The sequence below is a fragment of the Oryctolagus cuniculus genome, chromosome 16 (genome assembly GCF_051225735.1).
Source record: "Oryctolagus cuniculus isolate XC-2025 breed Fujian yellow rabbit chromosome 16, ASM5122573v1, whole genome shotgun sequence".
NCBI classification, from domain to species: Eukaryota; Metazoa; Chordata; class Mammalia; order Lagomorpha; family Leporidae; genus Oryctolagus; species Oryctolagus cuniculus.
The window spans coordinates 8,422,072-8,443,976 of record NC_142882.1 but is presented as its reverse complement, the minus strand read 5'-3'; the positions used below and the strand labels follow the sequence as shown (position 1 = coordinate 8,443,976).

The window sequence follows — 21,905 nt, the reverse complement described above, 5'->3', positions numbered from 1 at the left end:
GGAGGTTTTGCTTCATGGAAATGGGGTTTCTGTTTGGGATGACAAAAGCCTTTGGGGACGACATGGTGGTGACAGTCACATGACAACAGGCAGATGACCCTGGATTATGCCCTTTAAAATGGTTAAAATGGTGAATTCTACGTTCTGGGTATCTTTTTTTTTATTTTTATTTTTTTATTTTTGACAGGCAGAGTGGACAGTGAGAGAGAGAGACAGAGAGAAAGGTCTTCCTTTGCCATTGGTTCACCCTCCAATGGCTGCCATGGTTGGCACGCTGCGGCCAGCGCACCGTGCTGATCCGAAGCCAGGAGCCAGGTGCTTCTCCTGGTCTCCCATGGGGTACAGGGCCCAAGTACTTGGGCCATCCTCCACTGCACTCCTGGGCCACAGCAGAGAGCTGGCCTGGGAGAGGGGCAACCAGGACAGAATCCGGTGCCCCGACCGGGACTAGAACCCGGTGTGCCGGCGCCGCTAGGTGGAGGATTAGCCTAGTGAGCCATGGCGCCGGGCTGTTCTGGGTATCTTACCACAATAAAAAAAAAAAAAAAAATCAAACAAAAGAAAGAAAGGCCCAGGAATGGAGATTTCACATCAAGCCATGTATGCATAAAAGATCTCCTTTATTATTTTAATTAATTGATTGATTTTGAGAGCTTCCAAGAGGGAGACAAAGAAGGAGGGATGGAGGGATAGGGAGAGAGGGAAAGGGGGAAATGCTTCCATCCCTGGTTTACTCCCCAGATGCCTGCAGCAGCCTGGGGTGCCCAATTCAGAAGCAAGAAACTCAAGCCAGGTCTCCCGTGTGGATGCCAGGACTACCCAAGAACTGCTGCCTCCCAGGGTCTGCGTAGCAGAAGCCTGGAGTCAGGAACCAGGTCCTACAATGTGGGAGACTGATGTCTTAACTGGAGTCTCAGCACCTACCCAGCTACCCGTTTTCTTATCCTAAGGTGACATCCTCTTCTTCTTTTTTTTTTTTTAAATATTTATTTATTTATTTGAAAGTCAGAGTTACAGAGAGAGGAGAGGTGCGCGCGCGCGGGGTGGGGGGGTGGGGTGTCTTCCATCTACTGGTTCACTCCCCAGTTGGCCGCAATGGCCGGAGTGGCGCCGATCCGAAGCCAGGAGCCAGGAGCTTCTTCTGGGTCTCCCACGCGGGTGCAGGGGCCTAAGGAACCAGGCCATCTTCCACTGCTTTCCCAGGACACAGCAGAGAGCTGGGTCTCGAACCGGTGTCCATATGGGATGCTGGCGCTTCAGGCAAGGGCGTTAATCCGCTATGCCACCGTGCCGGCCCTGACATCCTCCTTTTATTTCTCCAACGTTCTAAAACAGAAAACCCTGTGAAAAACAGGACATTGCAAATTTCTATATACCTGTCACTGCTGTTCACACCAGGAAACAGTTCATAGAGAAAAGAGGCGGAGCAGAGGCCGGCGCTGTGGCACAGGGGGTTAAAGCCCTGGCCTGAAGCGCCGGCATTCCATATGGGTGCTGGTTCTAGTCCCGGCTGCTCCTCTTCTGATCCAGCTCTCTACTGTGGCCTGGGATAGCAGTAGAAGATGGCCCAAGTCCTTTGGTCTCTGTACACACGTGGGAGACCCGGAGGAAGCTCCTGGCTCCTGGCTTCAGATCGGCGCAGCACCAGCCATTGCGGCCATCTGGGGAGTGAACTAGTAGATGGAAAACCTCCCTCTCTGTCTCTACCTCTCTCTGTAACTGTCTTTCAAATAAATAAAATAAATCTTTAAAAAAAAAAAGGCGAGCAGGGAAAATTAATGATAGGTGAACTGATGAGTGTTTGGAAGAGAATGTAAAGGTCTCTACATTTGGGGGTGGAAAGGATGCGTTAGTGTAAATTACAAGGATACTTTAGAAAGTTTAAGCTTGTTTCGGTGCAAAAACATTAAACCCATCAGAGTTACATAGAGAGAAGGAGAGGCAGAGAGTGAGAATGAGAGTAAGAGCTAAATCTTCCACCTGCTGGTTCACTCCCCAGATGGCTGCAATAGCCAGGGCTGAGCCAGGCTGAAGCCAGGAGCCAGGAGCTTCCTCCAGGTTTCCGTCGTGGGAGGGTACAGGGGCCCAAGCACTTGGGCCATCCTCTGCTGCTTTCCCAGGTGCTTTAGCAGGGAGCTGGATCGGAAAGTGGAGCAGCAGGAACTCCAGCTGGTGCCCATGTGGGATGCTGGCACTGCAGATGGTGACTTTACCTCTGCACCACAGCTTCAGGCCCCCATTTTGAATTTTTAAATGTCTTATGTACCTCTCTCTTTCCCCTATATATTATGGAATGGAATTGTTGTACAAAGCTTCCCTTTATCTGCTGGCTATCTTTCAAATAAGAGGGTACTTCAAAAAGTTTGTGGGAAGATGGAATAAAAAGATACATTTATTTTGATACAGATAATTTTGGGATCCATGCATAGTATTTTTCATACTTTATATTCTCCATGAACTTTTTGGAAGACTTCCTATATGCATGGATTTCAACATTTCTTTGCATCAAAAATCTTATTCTTTATTTTATTTCCTGTGAACTATTCAAAGCCCACTGGTAACTTGAAAAAGTTTGTCTTTCCATATGATGTATTTTTTTGCTTTTCATATAATCTGAATTTTCACATAGCTAAATATGTTATTTTCAATTTTTACATTTGAGATTTGTATCTTGCTGAGAGAAATTTTCCCTGCTCTGAAATTATCTCTGTCTCTATCTCTATCTCTATCTCTATCTCTATCTCTATATAGAGAGATATCTTCCATCTACTGGTTTACTCCTCAAATGACTGCAATGGCCAGAGCTAGGCTGAGCCAAAGCCAGGAGCCAGGAGCCAGGATCTTCTTCTGGGTCTCCCATGTGAATACAGGGGTCCAAGGACTTGGGCCATCTTCTGGTGCTTTCCCAGGTGCATTAGCAGGGAGCTAGATTGGAAGTGGAGCATCTGGAACTCAAACCAGTGCCAGTATGGGATGCCGGCACCGAGGGGGTGGCTTTACCTGCTATTGCCACAATGCTGGCCCTGGCCCCTGGTTTCATTCTTGAATGGCTGTTTAATTCATCCAGTGTTCTCCAGCATCATGGAGACTCTGTCCCCTCCTTGGGTCTAGGGATTCAGTGACCTCTATGAACAGACACCTGGGGACGGAACCATCTTCAAACCTCTGGGCCAGAACTCCCTTTGGTCCTGGTGTGGGGGCTGTGCTCTTTCACTGTTGTGGTTGGTTCAATGAGTAAATTCATTTATGAAAACATTCGAGACAAGTTTTAGTGGATTCTGGACTCTAGGCGCTTGCACTGTGTATTGAGGGAAATCACTCTATAGCTCTTTTCTCTTCCCCCTCCCAAGTGTCAGGCATGAAATAATCGGGTTTCCATAGCAACACAGGGGCAGGATTTACCTTTGGTGCTTTGCTTTAATGAAAACCAGCTCCATTTAGGAAGCATGTGCCAAAGAGACCTGCTGAAGAAACACTCCACAGACCCAGAAATGCAACAAGAGTAGAAGTGTTTGGTGCCTATATACATGGACTATGAAATGATCTCTCTCTCTCTCTCTCTCTCTCTCTCTCTCTCTCTCTCTCTCTTTCTCCTGTTCAGAACACAACCTGCTTAAATGTCAAAACCAAAGCCAATCTGTTGAAAACAAAGCAAAGGACTGGAGTTCAGCCCTCCAATTAAGATGCTGGTGAGGACGCCTGGGTTCAACCCCCAGCTTCAGCTTCCTGCTAACGCAGACCCCGGCAGGCAGTGGTGATGGCTCAAGCAACCGAACCCCTGCCACCCACGTGCTCAGGGACTGGTTTATTTTTTTTATTTTTTTTATTTATTTATTTTTTTTTTGACAGGCAGAGTGGACAGTGAGAGAGAGAGACAGAGAGAGAAAGGTCTTCCTTTGCCGTTGGTTCACCCTCCAATGGCCGCCGCTGCAGCCGGCGCACCGCGCTGATCCTGGCAGGAGCCAGGAGCCAGGTGCTTTTCCTGGTCTCCCATGGGGTGCAGGGCCCAAGCACCTGGGCCATCCTCCACTGCACTCCCTGGCCATAGCAGAGAGCTGGCCTGGAAGAGGGGCAACCGGGACAGAATCCGGCGCCCCAACCGGGACTAGAACCCGGTGTGCCGGCGCCGCAAGGTGGAGGATTAGCCTATTGAGCCACGGCGCCGGCTTAGGGACTGGTTTATTGAGTTTCCTGCTCCCAGCTCTGGCCCCAGCCCAGCCTCAACTGTTGTGGGCATCTGAAGAGTCACCCAATGAATGGAAGATCTCTCTGGCTCTGTCTCTCTTCATCTTTCTCTCTCTCTTTTTCAAACAAATAAATTTTAAAAGGTAAAAATGGGGTCTGGCATTGTGGTGTAGTGGGTTAAGCCATCACCTGTGACTACAGCATCTCGTATGGCTGCTCCACTTCTGATCCAGTTTTCTGCTAATGCACCTGGGAAAGCAGCAGAAGATGGTCAAAGTGCTTTGGCCCTTGCACCCAGATAGGAGACCTGGATGGAGCTCCTGGCTCCTTGCTTCATCCCCACCCAGCCCAGGCCATCGTGGCCATCTGGTGTGTGAACCAGGGGATGGAAGACCTCTCTTTCTCTCTCTCTCTCTCTCTCTAACTCTTTCAAATAAATAAATACATTTAAAAGCAAGTGAAAATGAAAACAAAGCACAATTTTGAAACTTTTTTAACTGTCAAATTTTGAGATGCTATCAGGTTACTAGAAACGTGTGCAAATCATACAGTGAATTCCTGTTTCATCACTTTTACTGAATAACTTGCAAGCAAGGGCAACGTTATGCCTTTTAAAAAAACCATATTTATTTAGTTGAGAGGCAGACTTTCAGAGAGGCAGAGGCAGAGAGAGAGAGAGGTCTTTCATCCACTGGTTCACTCCCCACATGGCTGCAAAGGCCAGAGCTGGGCCCATCCGAAGGCAGGAGCTTTTTCCAGGTCTCCCATGCAGGTGCAGGGTCCCAAGCACTTGGGTCACCTTCCATTTCTTTCCCAAGCCATAGCAGAGAGCTGTATCAGAAGTGGAGCAGCTGGGGCTCAAACCAGCACCCATAGGGGATGCTGGCACTGCAGATGGCAGCTTTATCTGCTATGCTGCAGCGCTGGCCCCAACATTATGCCTTTTTATACCTATATATCTCTATATGTATTTCCTAGAACCTGTGATCAAAATTGACGTTGCAACATTTCTATTATTTAATTGACACACTTTTCAGTCTCTGCAAACCTTCCCAGTCTTGTCTTTCAGGGTTAAGGACAGCCCAGGATCAACTCTGATCACTTAATTTTGGTGGTGCCGGCCAATTTTTCTCCAGTGAGCAGCTACTATTTTTTTTTATTGTTCTTGATCAACACAATCACGCACCACATGGTAAGGGTTCAGTCACCAAAGGTGCATGTACCATGGCAATCCCGCTGCACAATGGTGCACTGAGTTAAGCCCAGCATCCCCTATCAGAGCACTGTTTATAGAGTCCTGGCCACTGGCTGTGGATCCAGCTCCCTGCTAATGCACCTGGCAAAACAACGGAAGATGGCTCAAGGGCTTAGGCCCCTGCACCTATGTAGGAGATACGTAAGAAGCTCCTGGCTTCAGCTGAGCCCAGCCCTGGCCATTGTGGCTGTCTGGGGAGTGAACCAGTGGATGCAAGATTGCTCTTTTTGTAGTGTGCATGCTACAGGCTATGGACCAGGTGGCCAGGGTGTGTAGCAGGCTGTGCCATCTCAGATTGTGCAAATGCTCTCCGTGATGTCTGCATGGTGACAAAATCTACCGCACCGCGCATTTCTCAGCTCACATTGCTGTGGTTCAGTGCTGCACAGCTGTACTTTGCACTGACAGAAGCGTGCTGTCTGAGTCCCTTTACTTCCCACGAGTTGTTCTTGTCTGAATCAGTGATTGCAAAGGTGACTGCACAGTGCTGATTTCCAACTTGCCTCCCAGTGATTTTATTATTATATTATTATTTGGACAGGCAGAGTTAGACAGTGTGAGAGAGAAAGACAGAGAGAAAGGTCTTCCTTTTCCGTTGGTTAACCCCCCAAATGGCTGCTACAGCCGGCATGCTGCGCCAATCCGAAGTCAGGAGCCAGGTGCTTCTCCTGGTCTCCCATGGGGTGCAGGGCCCAAGCACTTGGGCCATCCTCCACTGCACTCCCAGGCCACAGCAGAGAGCTGGACTGGAAGAGGAGCAACCGTGACTAGTACCCGGCATGCCAACTGGGACTAGAACTCTGGGGTGCTGGCGCCGCAGGCGGAGGATTAGCCAAGTGAGCCACGGCGCTGGCCATGATTTTATTATTTTTAAAGATTTATTTTATTTATTTGAAAGAGCTAGAGAGAGAGAGAGAGAGACAGAGAGAGAGAGGTCTTCCATTCCACTGGTTCGCTCCCCAGATGACTCCAACATACAGGGCTGAGCCAGGCTGAAGCCAGGAGCCAGGAGCTTCCTCTGGGTCTCCCATGCAGGTACAAGGAGTTGGGCCATCTTCTACTTTCCCAGGCCACAGCAGAGAGCTGGATCAGAAAGGGAGAAGCTGAGACTCGAACCGTGGTTCATATGGGATGCTGGCACTGCAGGCTGTGGCTTTAACCTGCTGTACCAGAGTGCTGGCCCCAGCCTCCCAATGATTTTAACACAAGGAGGAGTTTGGGAGGCTGGAGTCATCATCTCACTGAGTCTAAAAACCAACTTGAAATGAATGAAAGACCTACATGTCAGACCTAGCATCAGGGAATTACTAGAAGAACACATACAGGAAACACTTCCAAACATAAGAACAGGCAATGGTGTTTTGGGTAAGACCCCAAAAGCACAGGCAATGGAAGCAAAACCAGACGAATGAAATTATATCAAACTAAGACGCTTCTGCACAGCAAAGAAAACTATCAGCCAGCTGAAGAGAGGATCTATAAGATGGGACAAAATATTTGCAAGTGATCTAGCTGACAAGGAGTTAGTATACAGAACACACAACAGCAAAAAACCACACTGATTAATACAATAAGCAAATGCTCTCAACAGAAAATACAGAAATGGCCAACAAAGGTAGGACAAACTGCTCAACATTGGTAACTTAGGGAAATGCAAATCAATGCTTGGATTTTTGGGGGGTGGGGAGGGATCCAAGGGGCTTGCTTCACAAAGGAAGGCTTGTGCGGAGCGATGGGATCTTGATCTCCCAGCCAGTCTTGGCTTTACACCCAACATAGAAGTTCCACATCCTAAGGGATTCCCGCGCCCCTTCTTCTGCCTTTGTTCAGCACACCATGCCTCTGCCTGGAATTACAGAAGTCTTTGGGGGTTCCTCTGAGTCCAAGGAGGCCACAATAGCCCAAGGACATGTTTGTATGAGAAGAAAGGAAAACAGCTCCCATTCAACTACAATTTCGGATATCCTGAGGCTGGAACTGCCTCCTTTGAGGAAACTTGAAAAAAATACCTGGGAAAATGGAATGATAAGATCAGTTTATCTTGGTATATAAAAGCTTTGAACTGTATTAAGGTCTTTTAAAAGTTCATACACAGGGGCCAGCATCATGGCACAGTGAGTTAAGCCACTGCCTTGTGATGTCAGCATCCCACATGAGAGCTGGTTCAAGTCCTGGCTGCTCCACTTCTGATCCAGCTCCCTGCTAATGCACCTCGGAAATCAGCAGAGGACAGCCCAAGTGGCTGGGTCCCTGTCCCTGCCTCACAGATAAGAGATCTGGATGGAGTTCCTGGATCTTGGCTTGGGCTTGGCTCAGCTGTTTGGCATCTGGGGGGTGGATCAGTAGATGGAAGCTCTCTCTGTCTCTGCCTTTCAAATAAATAGATAATTATTTTTAAAAAGTTCATGGACTCTTTATAGATAATTTTTTAAAAAAAGTTCATGGAGGATGTCTATCATGAAAAAAACGTGCATGGACTTCAAAATTCGGAGGGCTCCAGTCCTTCCAGAAGTCCATGGAAAATGGATACAATGAAAAAAAAACAAAAACAAAAACAAAACAACTGTTCATGGATTTTCTAGATGTTTTGCATCCAAACAAACTTACCCTTCAATTTCATTTGTTCCTGAACTTTCTGAAGTACTTTGGGGGTGTGTGTGCCTGAATGTGTAGTGATGATGTCCAGAGAACAGGACATGACAAAGGTCCAACCACCTTACTGCATCCAAGGAGCCTGGCGTCCAGTCACGAGTGGATGGGAATGGCGGCTCCTCCACTCTCACCTCCTAGGTGCTCTTGGCCCTGGGGTTCCACCACCTCCACACTCTGCCTCACCGGTATGTTGGGTTGATGGTATCTGCAGGTCAGATTTGGGGAGGTGCATGGAAAAGACGACTTGGGAAAGTCCTCAGGAGGACCCCAGACCCAAAGCATTCATATTCTCATTTTCTCTCTCTTTCTCTCTCTCCCTCCTCCCCCTATGGTTTACTTATTTATTTAAAAGGCAGAGTGATAGATCTTCCATTCACTGATTCATCTCCAAAATGACTGCCACGGCAGGGGCTGGGCCAGGTGGAAGTCTAGAGCCAGGCGCTTCATCTGGATCTCCCCTGTGGGTGTCACGGGTCCAAGCACTTGGGCCATCAAGTGCTGCTTTTCCCACGTGCACATCAGCAAGGAGTTGTATTGGAAGTGGAGCATCTGGGCCTGGAACCTGGTTCCCTTTCCTGTCTTTATTAAGCAAACAGAAGTCCATGGGGCCTTGGTTGGCCACACCTTGCAGATCCAGTTCTCTCTGTCTCTTCTCTGTATGCCCCATGGTCTCCATAACATGCTCATCTCAGAATTCCTGAGTGTTTTCTGCATTTCTTTCCTGTTTGTCAAGGCAGACACCACGTCAGTGTTGTTTGGTTCTTCGTCCCCTGAGATGTATTAGTGGGCTGATCAATATTTGTTAAATGGGAGAATCAACAAACTATAAGGGGTTTATAGTGAGCAAAACAAACATAACCCATTTCCTTCTAGAAACCGAGTTGCCTGCTGGAAACCGCGCGAGTCCACCTGCGCCTTATCTGGGATCCCCCACGACCTTGCGAGGGACGCTTCTCCGGCTTGGACCCCAGGCCTAGGAGCGCGCGGGGAACGGCGACCAGGCGGCCGTCCCCGGGGGCCCCTGGCGCGGGTGGGTCGCGCCCCGGGTTGAGGCGCACGCGCGTTCGCCCAGCTCCGGGGCCCAGGCGCGCCGCGGCGAGCGGGCTGCAGCCTTTAAGGGAGTGTCGAGTCACCGAGACAAATCACACGGGTGTGCCATATGGTGACAAGCCTCCAATGTGAACAAAACAGCAAAATGGCCAAGAAGGGGAGGCTCGGCCCGGGCCGCGTCGGGGCCTCGAGGGTGGGGAGGGGCGTCCCCGGGCTGCGGAGCGGCGCTCTGTCCGGGCGGGGACCTGGCGCGCCCCCTCGGCCCCCGAGCGCTCGGGGCCTCTGGCGCGCGGGGCGGGGCCGGGCGGCACCGCCCTCGCTCCCTCCCCTCCGCGGGCCTCCCCCGGGCCGCTCCCGGGCGCCGAGTCCCTTCCGAGGCCAGATCCGCGCCGCCTTTTCCCGCGGCCCTCACGGGGCCCAGCTGACGGGCCGCGTTGTTTACGGGCCCGAGGCCGCCCTCGCTCCCGCCCGCCGCCCGCCAGCCCGCCCGCCCGCGCGCCCCTCTGTCTGGGGGGCCGCCGGTAGCGCAGCTCCGAGAGCACGCGGCCGAGCGTCCGGAGGCCCGAGGCGCAGCGCAGAGCTCCCGGGCCGAAGACCGCGGGCCGTGGGCCGCGCAGCCGCGTCTGTGGCGTCCGCGGAGGCCGCGCGCCCTTTGCGGCGCCGTCTCCAGGGTCCTCCCCGGCGGGCGTCTCGGGTCCGCGGGCCGTCCTGCCCCAGCGCCTCTCAGGAGGCCGGCTCCGAGCATGAGCCCCGCGGGCCGGCGCCGCGCGCTCTGATCCGCGGGGACCCCGCGCTCCCGCAGCCATGGGCGCTGGGGGCCGGCGGGGGGCGGTGGCCGCGCCGCTGCTGGCGGCGGTGGCCGCGCTGCTGGTGGGCGCCGCGGGCCACCTGTACCCCGGAGAGGGTAAGTTTAGGGAGGCTTGGGCGCGGGCTGGGGGCGCCGCGCAGGGGACGGGACCCTCCCCCACCCCCCTCGCCAAAATGGAGCCCTCGTAGTGGACTGAGCATTCTCCCCGCTGAGGGAGGAGCGGTGGCCGGGCCGGCCGCTGCGGCCCCGCGCGGGGCGGGAAGCCACTGACCTTGGCCTTTGGTCGCCCGGCCGCGGGCGCCTCTCCCGAGCGCGCCCCCTCAGAGCCCGGCTCGCTCCGGAGACGCCACCCGCGCCCTCTCCGGGTCGCCTCTGGGCTGTGGGGTCACTGGGTCGGGGCAGCCGAGCGCCCGCCCAGCGCGCACGGTTTGGAGCCGCAGCTCAGGGAGTTCCGCAGTGGGTGCCGCTGTCTGCGTGGAAAGGCTGGGGCCCTCCCTGCTACCCCATTCCTTGGCTCTAGGACTCCTGGCCGACCGGACTTCCGAGGCCCCTTGGTAAGGCCTGGGCATCAGCAGCCGTGAGAGCACCACCCGTAGTGGCCTAACTGTTGTCATTAGTGTCACCGTTAACCCCACCAGTGACCCCTGGAGGCGGTTAGCGTCCTGCACCCATTTCACAGAGGGATTCATTGAGGTCTGGGCAGGACATAGTCTCACTGTCCAGAGCCAGGACTGACCTTCTCTGTGTCCAGTTCTGTCTGAGGCACTGGACTGCTGTCCCTTGTCTCACGTCTCCCAGGTACCCCCAGCCCCTCAGCTCTGCCCTTGGAGACAGGCAGGGAGTGACCCTCTGGTGGGCAGCCCTCCTGGGTGCTCCTGCCTGGGCAGCAGGCAGAGGTGGACCCCAATCCTTGTGTCTTCCTCAGACTTGAGAGCAAACCCCTTTGTGGGGACCCTGATGTTGTCCACCATGAGGTCTGAGGCTGTTGTGCAGCTGCTTTGGGTTTCTCGTAAAAGATCAATCAGGGTGAGGAAGGGGCTGGAACGAGATGGAGTCGAAGCTCCTTAACTTGCAGGTGGCCACCGACCCCAGTGTGCAGAGGGAGGGCCCGGTATACAGTAGGTGCTCAGCCCAGTGTGCTGAGGGAGGGCCTGGAATGCAGTAGGCGCTCAGTGGCAGGTGGAAGTCGCTATTAGTTCTTGGTGAGAATACCCGTGATGGGTGGTTATACCTGTGGCAGGCTGTGTGCACATGCTCTATGTTCTGTGCGGCTTTGGTAACCAACCATGGATCTGTGCCTGGGCTTTCAGGGGTCAGCGAAAGCATTTGCCGGCTTTTCACCTGTTCCTGGTTTCCACCAGGGGCACAGCTTATGCTGTTTTTGTTCACTTCTGCAATTCTTGAGCCCAGAACAATGCTTGGGTGCAGTAGGCGGTCAGTATCTTTGCTCCCTGGGGAGCTGACCTGGGTGCCTGCAGTTCCTTTATCATCCAAAGAAGCACCTTAGTCTCTGTGTGATACCTGCCTAACACTCAGCTTGCACTGTCTTGTGGGTTTGGCAGGCATAATCTTGGGGCATCCTCACCACACCCTAAGAGGCAGGTCGATGAGGAAATGTTATGAGGTTATAGGGCCAGCGTACCTGCTGTCCTACAATCCCCTGAGATCAATGAGATGGGGAGGGACCAGCGACTTGCCAGGCTACCAGTCACTGACACCTGCCCATATGGTGTGAGATCAGTGTGATGGCTGGGGATGGACTGGTCTGGTCTATTCTCCCCTTGGAGGTTTTGCTGCTCTGCGCGGGATTGGGCGAGGATCTCGTCCTTCATTTTCTGCTGTGCCCTGAGCTTTGGGAAGTTAGAGGAGCAGCGTGAGACTGATTAAAGCAGGGGTGAGCGGAGTTTTGGGGGCACTCACTCCTCTCTGTGATGGTCACCTCCTTGCAGCTACCCCTTAACTATTGCTTCTCTCCTGGAGACCAGCCCCTCGCCCCTTCCTTACTTGTTCCCAGAGACTCTGGTGGGGACCCCTCACCCTGGTCCCTCCGTGGTTGACACTGATCGCCCGTGGCTGCAGGGCCATCCTGGGCACTGTGGGGTGTGGGGCAGCATCTCCTTGCCGGTGGCATTCCTCTGGCCCCTGGGTCGCGACAAGCACAGGTGCCTCCCGAGCCATTGCACGGGAGGGTGCTGGGTGTTGATTCCGCTCCCCTAGGGCTCTCTGCCTCTTCCTCTCTTTGTTCAGGAATTTTCACCTGCCCTGAGCCTTTCCCTTTTCAGCCCACATAGAAGCCTTGCACGCGGTCACCCAACCTTGACCTGAAGCCCCCACCCTCCCCCCTTCACCTTTCACCCACTGGTCTGGCTATGGCGTCTTGCTGGTGTCTGCACTGCCCCTGGCTCTCTCTCAAAGGTAACCTACCCCTCCCAGTTGTGTCTCCTGCAGCCTGGCCTCTGCTGACCCTTCTCGGTCCAACAGTGCCTGCCCCGGAAGGACAGGTCAGCTCCTGTTCTTGTCTGTTCCGTCCCTCATGCCCAGCTCACACACGTGGGCCCCTCCTCCTTCCAGGGCCAGTATCTTTGACCTTCTTCCAACCCACTGTGTGATTTTCCTATAGTCTGACTCCTTCACCTAAAACACAGATCTTGGTCTGGTCTGCTGGGCCTTTGGGCCAAACCCACTGGCTGTTTGTGTAAATAAAGTTTTATTGGCACGGGGCCACGCCCATGTGTTTGTTGACTCATGGTGTGTTCCCGCTGCCTTGTGTCCTAAGGCCACAGGGTTGAGTGGTTCCCCGCCCACGAGGAGTATGTGTGGACACTTTGACCCTTCACAGAGAAAGTGTGCCACCCTAGGATTTGCAGGAAGCTCCCCGGGGCTTGGTTCCCCACGCCTGAGAGCTTGTCTGGACCTTGCTGCCCTGAGTGGGGATGAGTCAGATGATGACTGGGGTTGTGTTGTATCCCTGTCTGCTGCACAGCTGTTACAGGAGCCCCTGGCATTTGCTGGGCTCATTGTATAGGTCCCCAAGGTGAGAGAACCCCTCACCTCCTCCTTTGCTGTGTTTGGGATCTTATTTGATTCATTTCATCAGACATTTCGGCATTCTGTGCCCTTAACCCTGCCCCTAGGATACCCAAGGGATCGCTGTTTGTGATTTTCTTAAGATCGCTTGTGGTAATTTCTGTTAAGGATCGACTGGAGGTGTCGGGGTTTATGTTTTGCAATTGAGTCATCATTGTGGTTTTTTTAATTAGAAACCATGGGTGGGCATTTGACAGAGTGGTTAAGTCACTGCTTGGGATGCACAACATCTGGTGTCAGAGTCCCAGCTCCTCTGCTTCCAATCCAGCTTCCTGCTCCTGCACCTGGGAGGCAGTGAATGGGGGCTCAAGTACTTAGGTCCCTGCCACCCATGTGGGAGCCCCGGATGGAGCTCCTGGCTTCAGCCTGGCCCAGCCCTGGCTGTTGCGGGTATTTGGGGAGTGAACGAGCGGATGGAAGATATCCGCTCTCTGTCTCTCTCTGCCTTTGAAGTAAAATGAAAATTTAAAAAATTAAAAGCTACTTTGCTATAAAAAATGGTGAAAAGCAACACATTGCAAAAAAAAAAAAGTACAGGAATGTAGAGAGGAAAAAAAATGAAAGTCCCTCTTTAACACCTTGACCACTGAAGCCCGTTTCATTCCCATCCTGGGAGGTGTCTGCGCCATCCCTGCGGTGTGTATCTTTTTAACCTTTGAAACATTTTTATTTTTAAAATCAGTGGTGAAATTGACTTTTTTGGGTGCAGTTTCATAAATTGAAAGCCACGGATAGACTCACATGCCCATCCCTACAACCAATCATTGTCCACACTCCTTTACTCGTTTATTATAACACCTCTATCCTGACCCGTGGCAACCACTGGTCCCCTGGGGCACTTTGTGGAGGGGCTGGCGTTGTAGTGCAGTGGGTAAAGCTGCTGCCTGCAGTGCTAGCATCCCATACGAGCGCTGGTTCAAGACTTGGCTCCTCCTCTTCTGATTCAGTTCCCTGCTAGTGCACCTGGGAATGTAGCTGAAGATGGCCCTAGTGCTTGGGCCCCTGCAGGAACATGGGAGACCTGGAGGAAGCTCCTGGCTCCTGGCTCCTGGCTCCAGCCTGGCCAGCCCTGGTTGTTGCTGCCATTTGGAAATTGGTGGGTCAAAGATCTCTTTCTCTATTTTTCCCTCTCTCTCTGTAACTCTGCCTTTCAAATAAATAAACCTTTAGAAAAAAGTTTGTGGGGGCTGGCAGTGTGGCATAGCGGGTTAAGTCGCCACCTGTGATGTCTGCATTCTATATGGGTGCTGATTTGTGTGCCGGCTGCTTCACTTCTGATCCAGCTCCTTGCTAATGCACCTGGGAAAGCAGTTAAAAATGGCCCAAATGCTTGGCCTCTGCACCCACATGGGAGACCTGGAAGAAGCTCCTGTTTCCTGGCTTTGGTCTGGCCGAGCTCTGGACATTGCAGCCATTTGGGGAGTGAACCAGTGGATGGAAGTCTGTCTGTCTCTCTCTGTCTCTCTCTCTCTTTTAAGGATTACTTATTTATTTGAAGGATAGTATTTCAGAGAGAGGGAGGGAAGGAGGGAAGAAGGGAAGAAAGAAGGGAGTCAGGGAGAGAGGAGGAGAGGGAGAGAGGAGGAGAAGGGGAGAGAGAGAGAGAGAGAGAGAGAGAGAGAGAGAGAGAGATCTTCCATCCACAGCTTCAGCTTCTTTTCCAGGTGCATTAGCAGGGAGCCGGATCAGAAGTGGAGTAACCAGTGCTTGAACTGGCACCCATATGGGATGCCAGTGTTGTAGACAATGGCTTAACCTGTGATGCCACAGTGTGAGCCCCAGTATTGTCAGATTTACCTGCTGGCTTAAATTGATTCCTCATCCTCAGTCAATACTTGAGGCAGATTTGTGGTCATTTGGGGACACTTGAAAAATTTAACTCTTGTAGTTGAGGTCAAACAAGGTAGCAGCCTTGTGTCTGCTTTCGTGTTGTGGGTTCAGACAGTTCTCCTACTGAGGGTTAAAGTGTCCTTTCAGCGGTGCATTTGCTGTCATGAATTTTGGCATTTTTGAGCTTGCTCTTGGTGATTGGAGTGTTTAAAATAGCTCCCAAATTTTGCATCGACATGCAGCCTGTGTGTTTCTGAGTGCCAGGAGACTATGATGTGTCTCCCCGAGACCGTAGGTGTGTTAGACAAGCTTCATCTAGCCGAGGTACGGCGCTAACCAATCCATCATCTATAGTCAACAAAGTGTCCTTCCACTGAGTACACATAAAACAGTTGCATACTGAACTGCTGATACACCTGTGGCCAGCAGCTCACAGGAGCCTGACCTTGTGTTTCCCTTTGGAGCCATCCTTTGCTGCCTTCCTAGGCGCATCAGCAGGGAGCTGGATTGGAAGTGGTGCATCTGGGACTGGACCCAGCCCTGGGATATGGGACATGGGACATGGGATGCCAGTGTTGACCGGGGCTGCTTAACCCACTGTTCCACAAGGCCGGCCTTTGTGCAGATGGTTTGTTATCACTGTGGTGTAAAATGTGTGAATTTGAGTTGTCATTTGCTGTTCAGACTCCTTTGGGACATAATTGCCCCTTTTGGTTTTGTGTGTGTGTGTGTGTGTGTGTGTGTGTTTGCCATTGGTTCACCCTCCAATGGCCGCTGTGGCTGGTGTGCCGCGGCCGGCGCACCGCACTGATCCGAAGCCAGGAGCCAGGTACTTCTCCTGGTCTCCCATGTGGGTGCAGGGCCCAAGCGCTTGGGCCATCCTCCACTGCACTCCTGGGCCACAGCAGAGAGCTGGCCTGGAAGGGGGGCAACCGGGACAGAATCTAGCGCCCCGACTGGGACTAGAACCCGGTGTGCCGGTGCCGCAAGGCAGAGGATTAGCCTAGTGAGCCGCGGCGCCGGCCCTTTGGTTGTGTTTTTTATCTGCGTGCACATCCTCTGTTCCCCCGTGGAAGCCTGTGAGAGGGTGCGGAACTCCTGGCCTGAGTTTCCACAGTAACGCCGGTGCCAGGGGTGCCGCAGTGGCTTTTGGGGTTTCGGAAGCATGTTTTGTTTTCAGCAGAACAAGAGCTGCTGTTCCGGGTGGCCACCTGCAGACTGGCTCTGAGCTCCAGTTGGAGTTCCAAGCGGACTTGTGAGGATTAGCATTGAATTTGGAATCTGGCTTTGTCTTCCAGTTCCTTGAGTGCATGGTGTCTCGTCAGGTTCACGTAAAAGCCCTGTCTTGTGTTTGGGAGCAGCAGGATGTTGAGATTCTGTTTCAAAAGTTTGCTTTTTATTTATTTATTTATATTTATTTTTGATTTATTTTATTTATTTGAAAGAGTTACAGAGACAGGTAGAGCCAGCGAGAGAGAGGTCTTCCATTCCACTGGTTCACTCCCCAAATGACCGCAATGGCCAGAGCTGAGCTGATCCAAAGCCAGGAGCCAGGAGTTTCCTCCGGGTCCCCCATGTGGGTGCAGGGGCCTAAGCATTTGAGCCATCTTCTACTGCTTTCCCAGGCCATAGCAGAGAGCTGGATAAGAAGAGGAGCAGTCGGGACTCGAACTGGCATCCATGTGGGATGCCAGCACTGCAGGCTGGGGCTTTAACCTGCTGCGCCACATCACCAGACCCTATTCATTTATTTTTTTAAGAGTTTATTTTATTTATTTGAAAGGCAGAGTTACAGAGGTGAGGAGAGAAAGAGATTGGGGGGAGGGGTAGAAAGAGAGAGAGAGAGAGAGAGGTCTTCCACCTGCTGGTTCACTCCCCAAATGGCCACAACAGGTAGGGCTGGGCCAGGCTGAAGCCAGGAGCCAGGAGCTTCATCTGGGTCTCCCACGTGGATGCAGGGGCCAAAGCACTCAGGCCATCTTCTGCTGTTTCCCAGGCACATTTGCAGGAAGCTGGATCCGAAGTGAAGGAGCTGGGACTTAAACCAGTGCCCATATGGGATGCCGGTGCTGTAGGTGGTGGCTTAACCTGCTCTGCCACAGTGCTGGCTCTTATTTATTTTTGAGAGAGAATGAACTCCTGTACATTGGCTCACTCCACAAATGCCCACAATAGTTGGGGCTGGACCAGAGCTGAAACTGGGAGTCAGGAACTCCATTGAGGTCTCCTGTAAGATGACAGGCACCCAATGACTCGAGCCTCCATTGCCACCTTCCAGAGTCTGCATTAATAGGAGGCTGGAGTCCTGAGCTGGAGCTGGGCACTCTAAAGTGGGATGCAGGGGTCTTAACCACGAGGCTAAAAGCACCTGCTCCTAAAAATTCAGCTCACATGTAGTAATTGCATACGTTCCTGGGCCACCGTGTGATTTTTCAACACATGTGTGTGCATGAAATTTTATTTCTCTCCTTTGCTTTTCTGGGAAGCTGGGATACATAGGTACTTTCCAACGACTGTGTTGGTCCTACAGACAAAGGTAGTGGACATGGAGAGGAAGGATATGACTGACTGGTCACTGCCAGTCTCTGGCTTCTTGTTGCTGATCTGTCCTTAAGGTTGTGCCCTTTTGTTTTAGCCTAGAACAGAAAAGGGTGCGGTGGTGTGGTAGATTAAGCCTCCACCTGCAGTGCCAGCTTTCCATGTGGGTACCAGTTTGAGTCTCGGCTGCTTCACTTCCAATCCAGCTCTCTGCTAATAGCCTGGGAGGTCAGCAGAGGTTGGCCCAAGTGCTTAGGCCCCCACACCCAAGTAAGAGACCCGGAAGAAGCTCCTGGCTCCTTCAGATTGTCCCAGCTCCAGCTGTTGTGACCATTTGGGGAGTGAGCCAGCGGAATGAAGATATCTTTCTCTCTCTCTCTGTAAATCTGCCTCTCAAATAAATAAATCTATATAAAAAGTATTTATTTGAAAGGCAGAATGTCAGAGAGAGATCATTCGATCTTGTATCCACTGATTCACTCACCAAATGGCTGCAATGTCTATGCTGAAGCCAGGATCCTAGAACTCCATCCAGGTCTCCACATGGGTAGCAGGAGCCTGAGCACTTGGGCCATCATCTGCTGCTTTCCCAGGCGCCCCAGCGTGGAGCTGGATCGCCACAGCCCTGGCTGCTGTCCTGTTGACATCATTTACAGGTGAGGAAACAGAGGCACAGAGAGAAGTTGAGGTCACGCAGGTAGCAGGGCTGGTGCGAGGACAGCATCTGTGTGGGGTGTCTAACGTGTGCAGCCCCCACACCTGAACCCCAGGCTTGTTGGGGCAGGGCCCCCTTGAATTTAGGAGGAAAGCCGAGGTAAGAGTGGAAAGAATGCGAGAGGAACGTGGGGGCCCCAGCACAGGTCACCAGGGAACGTCTGAAGAATGCAGTGACGGAGCGGCGGCGAGGGCTCCCGGGATGGGAAGCAGAGAGCGTGAGCCAGGAGAGGAGCTCAGGGTGTGCTAGCTGCTTCCTCCCACCGCCCACCCCCGTGCTTCCCTTCTGCTGTTTGCTTTGTGGGAAGAAAACCAGAGGCCAGGAGATGCTCTCCTGCCAGCCTTCTCTTCTGGGAAGTTAAGGACCAGCACCGTCCAATTGAATGTTCTGCATGGATGGAAGTGTTCCAAAGGGGCCGGGTCCGCCAGGGTGGCTCCTACCCACCCGTGGCTCTCAAGCTGGTGAAGCTGTGGCTGATGAGACTGTGCAGGGTGTGTGTGTGTGTGTAAAACCATCTTTGAAAGCACCCTCCCTGAAACAGTGTTAGGGATTCACTTGCTTCTTCCCTTCCTTATGCATATCTTATTTTGTTTTTTGAAAGATGTATTTATTTATTTGAAAGGTGGAGTTACAGAGATATGGAGAGACAGAGAGAGACAGAGAGAGACGGAGAGACAGAGAGATAGAGAGAGAGCAAGAGAGCGAGCGAGCGAGCTTCCATCCACTGGTTCATTCTGCAGATGCCCATAACAGCTGGGGCTGGGTCAGGGCAAAGCTAGGAGCGGGAACTCCATCCTGGTCTCCTACGTGAGTGGCAGAGATCCAAGCACTTGGGCCATCACCTGCTGCCTTCCCAGGCACATTAGCAGGGAGCTGGATGGGAAGTGGAACAGCTGGGTCTCAAACCACCGCTCAGATGGGATATAGGTGTTGGAGGTGGTGGCTGAACCCGCTGCACCACGATGCTGGCCCCCTTATGCATGTTTTAGAACGTGGGAAGATGACAACCCTACGAGGTTGCCCTGAGCACAGCTGTTCTGCTCACTCATCTGTCGGATCTTGATTTGTTCATCATAAAAATGGGTGTGGAGGGGGCATCTTCTCTCCAGACCAGTTTTGGAGTTTGGTGTGTGAGATTGTAGCCCAGCTGTGGGGGTCCTTTATAAAGTTCATGGAAAAGGAATTAAAAGAAAAGCTTACTTTGATGTAAAACTTTTTGGAATCCATGCATACAAGAAATCTTCAAAAATGTAATGAGATATGCATATTGTAGGGAAAAGAGATGCATGCATTAGAAGTGTTTACTGTTGGGCTGCTATTTGTGGCACAGTGGGTTAAGCCAGCATCCCATAGATCACTGGTTCAAATCCTGGTACTCTGCTTCCAATCCAGCTCCCTGCTAATGTTCCCTGGGGAAAGCAGTGGAAGATGGCCCAAGTGTTTGGACCCCTGCACCCATGTGGGAGACCAGGATAGAGTTCCTGGCTCCTGGATTCAGCCTGGCCCAGCCTTGGCTGTTATGGCCATTTGGGAAGTGAACCACTGGATGGAAGATCTCTCTCTCTGACTCTCTCTCTCTCACTTTGAAATCCAAGGGTCATTTATAAAGTTCATAGAAAGCTCAAGTGTGTGGCAGAGCAGGTAAAGCTGCTGCCTGCAATGCTGGCATTCGGTTTGGGCGGTTCCTGGCTCCTGCCCTCTGCCTGGCCCAGCCCTGGACATTGCAGCCATCTGGGGAGTGAACTAGCAGATAGAAGATATCTCTCTGTCTCTGTCTGCCCCTCTCTCTCTGTAACTCTGACTTTCAAATAAAACAAATCTTTTTTTAAAAAGTTCACATAAAATGAAATTAAAAGATAAATTTATTTTGGTGCAAAATTTTTTGAAATTGATGCATACCAGGAAGCTTCAAAAATCTAATTCGTGTGCATATTGTGAAAGAAACTATGGATGTACTTCAAAATTATTTGCATCAAAATAAACTTACCTTTTTAAAAAGATTTACTTGAAAAGCAGAGAGAGTGAGGGAGAGGGAGGAGGAGAGAGAGAGAAAGAGAGAGATTTTTCATCTGCTGATTCACTCCCCAAATGGCCACAACAGCCAGAAGTGTGCCAGGCTGAAGCCAGGAACTCTATCTGGGTCTCCCACGTGGGTGCAGGGGCCCAAGCACTTGCTTTACCAGGTGCATTAGCAGGGAGCCGGATCAGAAGCTGGGCAGCCGGGACTCAAACTGACACTCCCATGTGGGATGCTGGCATCACGAGCAGGAGCTTAGCTCCTCCTGCCAGCCCCTACACTTATCTTTAATTCCTTTCTCCCATGCACGCTTGTCAGAGTGAGGTGCTGGGAAGACGGGAGCTGTCCCAGGAGTCTTCCTCCACCTGTGTGTGGGGCAGCCCTCCCCGGGTGCTCTGATGGAGAGCCTGCAGAGCCCCGGCTACTGCCCCGGGGTGCCGAGCACTGGCAGAACCTCCACATCTGTTTTTGGTGCCTGGGTGTTGCCTGTCCCGGCAGTGGTGGATGTCTCCCACCCAGAGGGTCACACACAACTTTACTGAGTTCAGAGTTAGGGTTGTGCAGAGGGAAAAAAAAAAAAAAACTCTTCTTCATTGTCGCGTGTGGTTTAGACGTCCAGTCTGTGTTTCTAAGAGCTCGAGCAAGGTCCAGTTCACATGCCTCACGGTGCACCTGCTGACAGCCATGATTCATGGTTTGGATGCATTCAGCTTGTGCAGCCGTCCTGACAGCCAATTTCAGAGCATTTCCAGGACCCCCAAAGAGGAAATTCTGTCCCCACACGCAGGTACTGCCCCCCCTCTGTCTTCCCTACTGCTTTATGTGTCTGGATTCACCTCTTCTGGATGTTTCCTGTGAATGGAGTTGCCTGCAACCATGTTTTGTTCCTTTTTCATGGCTGAATACTATTCTGCTGCATACATTTGCTATGGTTATTGATTGACTTTATCTATTTTTTTTTTAACTTTTATTTAATGAATATAAATTTCCAAAGTACAGCTTATGGAATACAATGGCTTCCCCCTCCCCCCATAATTTCCCTCCCAGCCGCAACCCTGCCCTCTCCTGCTCCCTCTCCCCTTCCACTCACATCAATATTCATTTCAATTATCTTTATATACAGAAGATCATTTTAGCATATATTAAGTAAAGATTTCAACAGTTTGTACCCACACAGAAACACAAAGTATAAAATACTGTTTGAGTACTAGTTATAGCATTAAATCACAATGTACAGCACATTAAGGACAGAGATCTTACATCAGGAGTAAGTGCACAGTGACTCCTGTTGTTGACTTACCAAATTGACACTCTTGTTTATGGCATCAGTAATCACCCTAGGCTCTTGTCATGAGTTGCCAAGGCTATGGAAGCCTTTTGAGTTCGCTGACTCTGATCTTATTTAGACAGGGTCATAGTCAAAGTGGAAGTCCTCTCCTCCCTTCAGAGAAAGGTACCTCCTTCTTTGATGACCTGTTCTTTCCACTGGTATCTCACTCACAGAGATCTTTCATATAGGTGTTGTTTTTTTTTTTTTTTGCGCCACAGTGTTTTGGCTTTCCATGCCTAAAATGCTCTAAGGGCTCTTCAGCCAGATCTGAATGCCTTAAGGGCTGATTCTGAGGCCAGAGTGCTGTTTAGGACATCTGCCATTCTATGAGTCTGCTGTGTATGCCACTTCCCATGATGGATTGTTCTCTCCCTTTTTTATTCTATCAGATAGTATTAGCAGACACTAGTCTTGTTTGTGTGATCCCTTTTACTCTTA

At 51.6% G+C, this 21,905-nt stretch overlaps 1 protein-coding gene and 1 long non-coding RNA gene across 7 annotated transcripts in view; one reads left to right on the top strand and one right to left on the bottom strand.

Moving 5' to 3' along the window:
* Nucleotides 1–967: 967 nt before the first annotated feature.
* Nucleotides 968–10,571, bottom strand: LOC149121451 (uncharacterized). Its single transcript, XR_016223242.1, has 2 exons — nucleotides 10,222–10,571; nucleotides 968–1,326 (listed from the first exon to the last, which is right to left on the bottom strand). It is a non-coding gene; the product is annotated as an uncharacterized LOC149121451 (long non-coding RNA).
* Nucleotides 9,499–21,905, top strand: part of INSR (insulin receptor) — a 139,355-nt gene continuing 126,948 nt past the window's right edge. For 5 of the 6 annotated variants that reach the window (XM_017337974.4, XM_008249177.5, XM_089316257.1 and 2 more), the window contains exon 1: nucleotides 9,502–10,046. In XM_017337974.4, the coding sequence (XP_017193463.3) occupies nucleotides 9,947–10,046 (100 nt within the window). In that variant the 5' untranslated portion in view covers nucleotides 9,502–9,946. Of the gene's footprint in view, nucleotides 10,047–21,905 lie in introns of all 6 variants that reach the window. The other variant, XM_017337975.4, reaches the window with a different exon arrangement.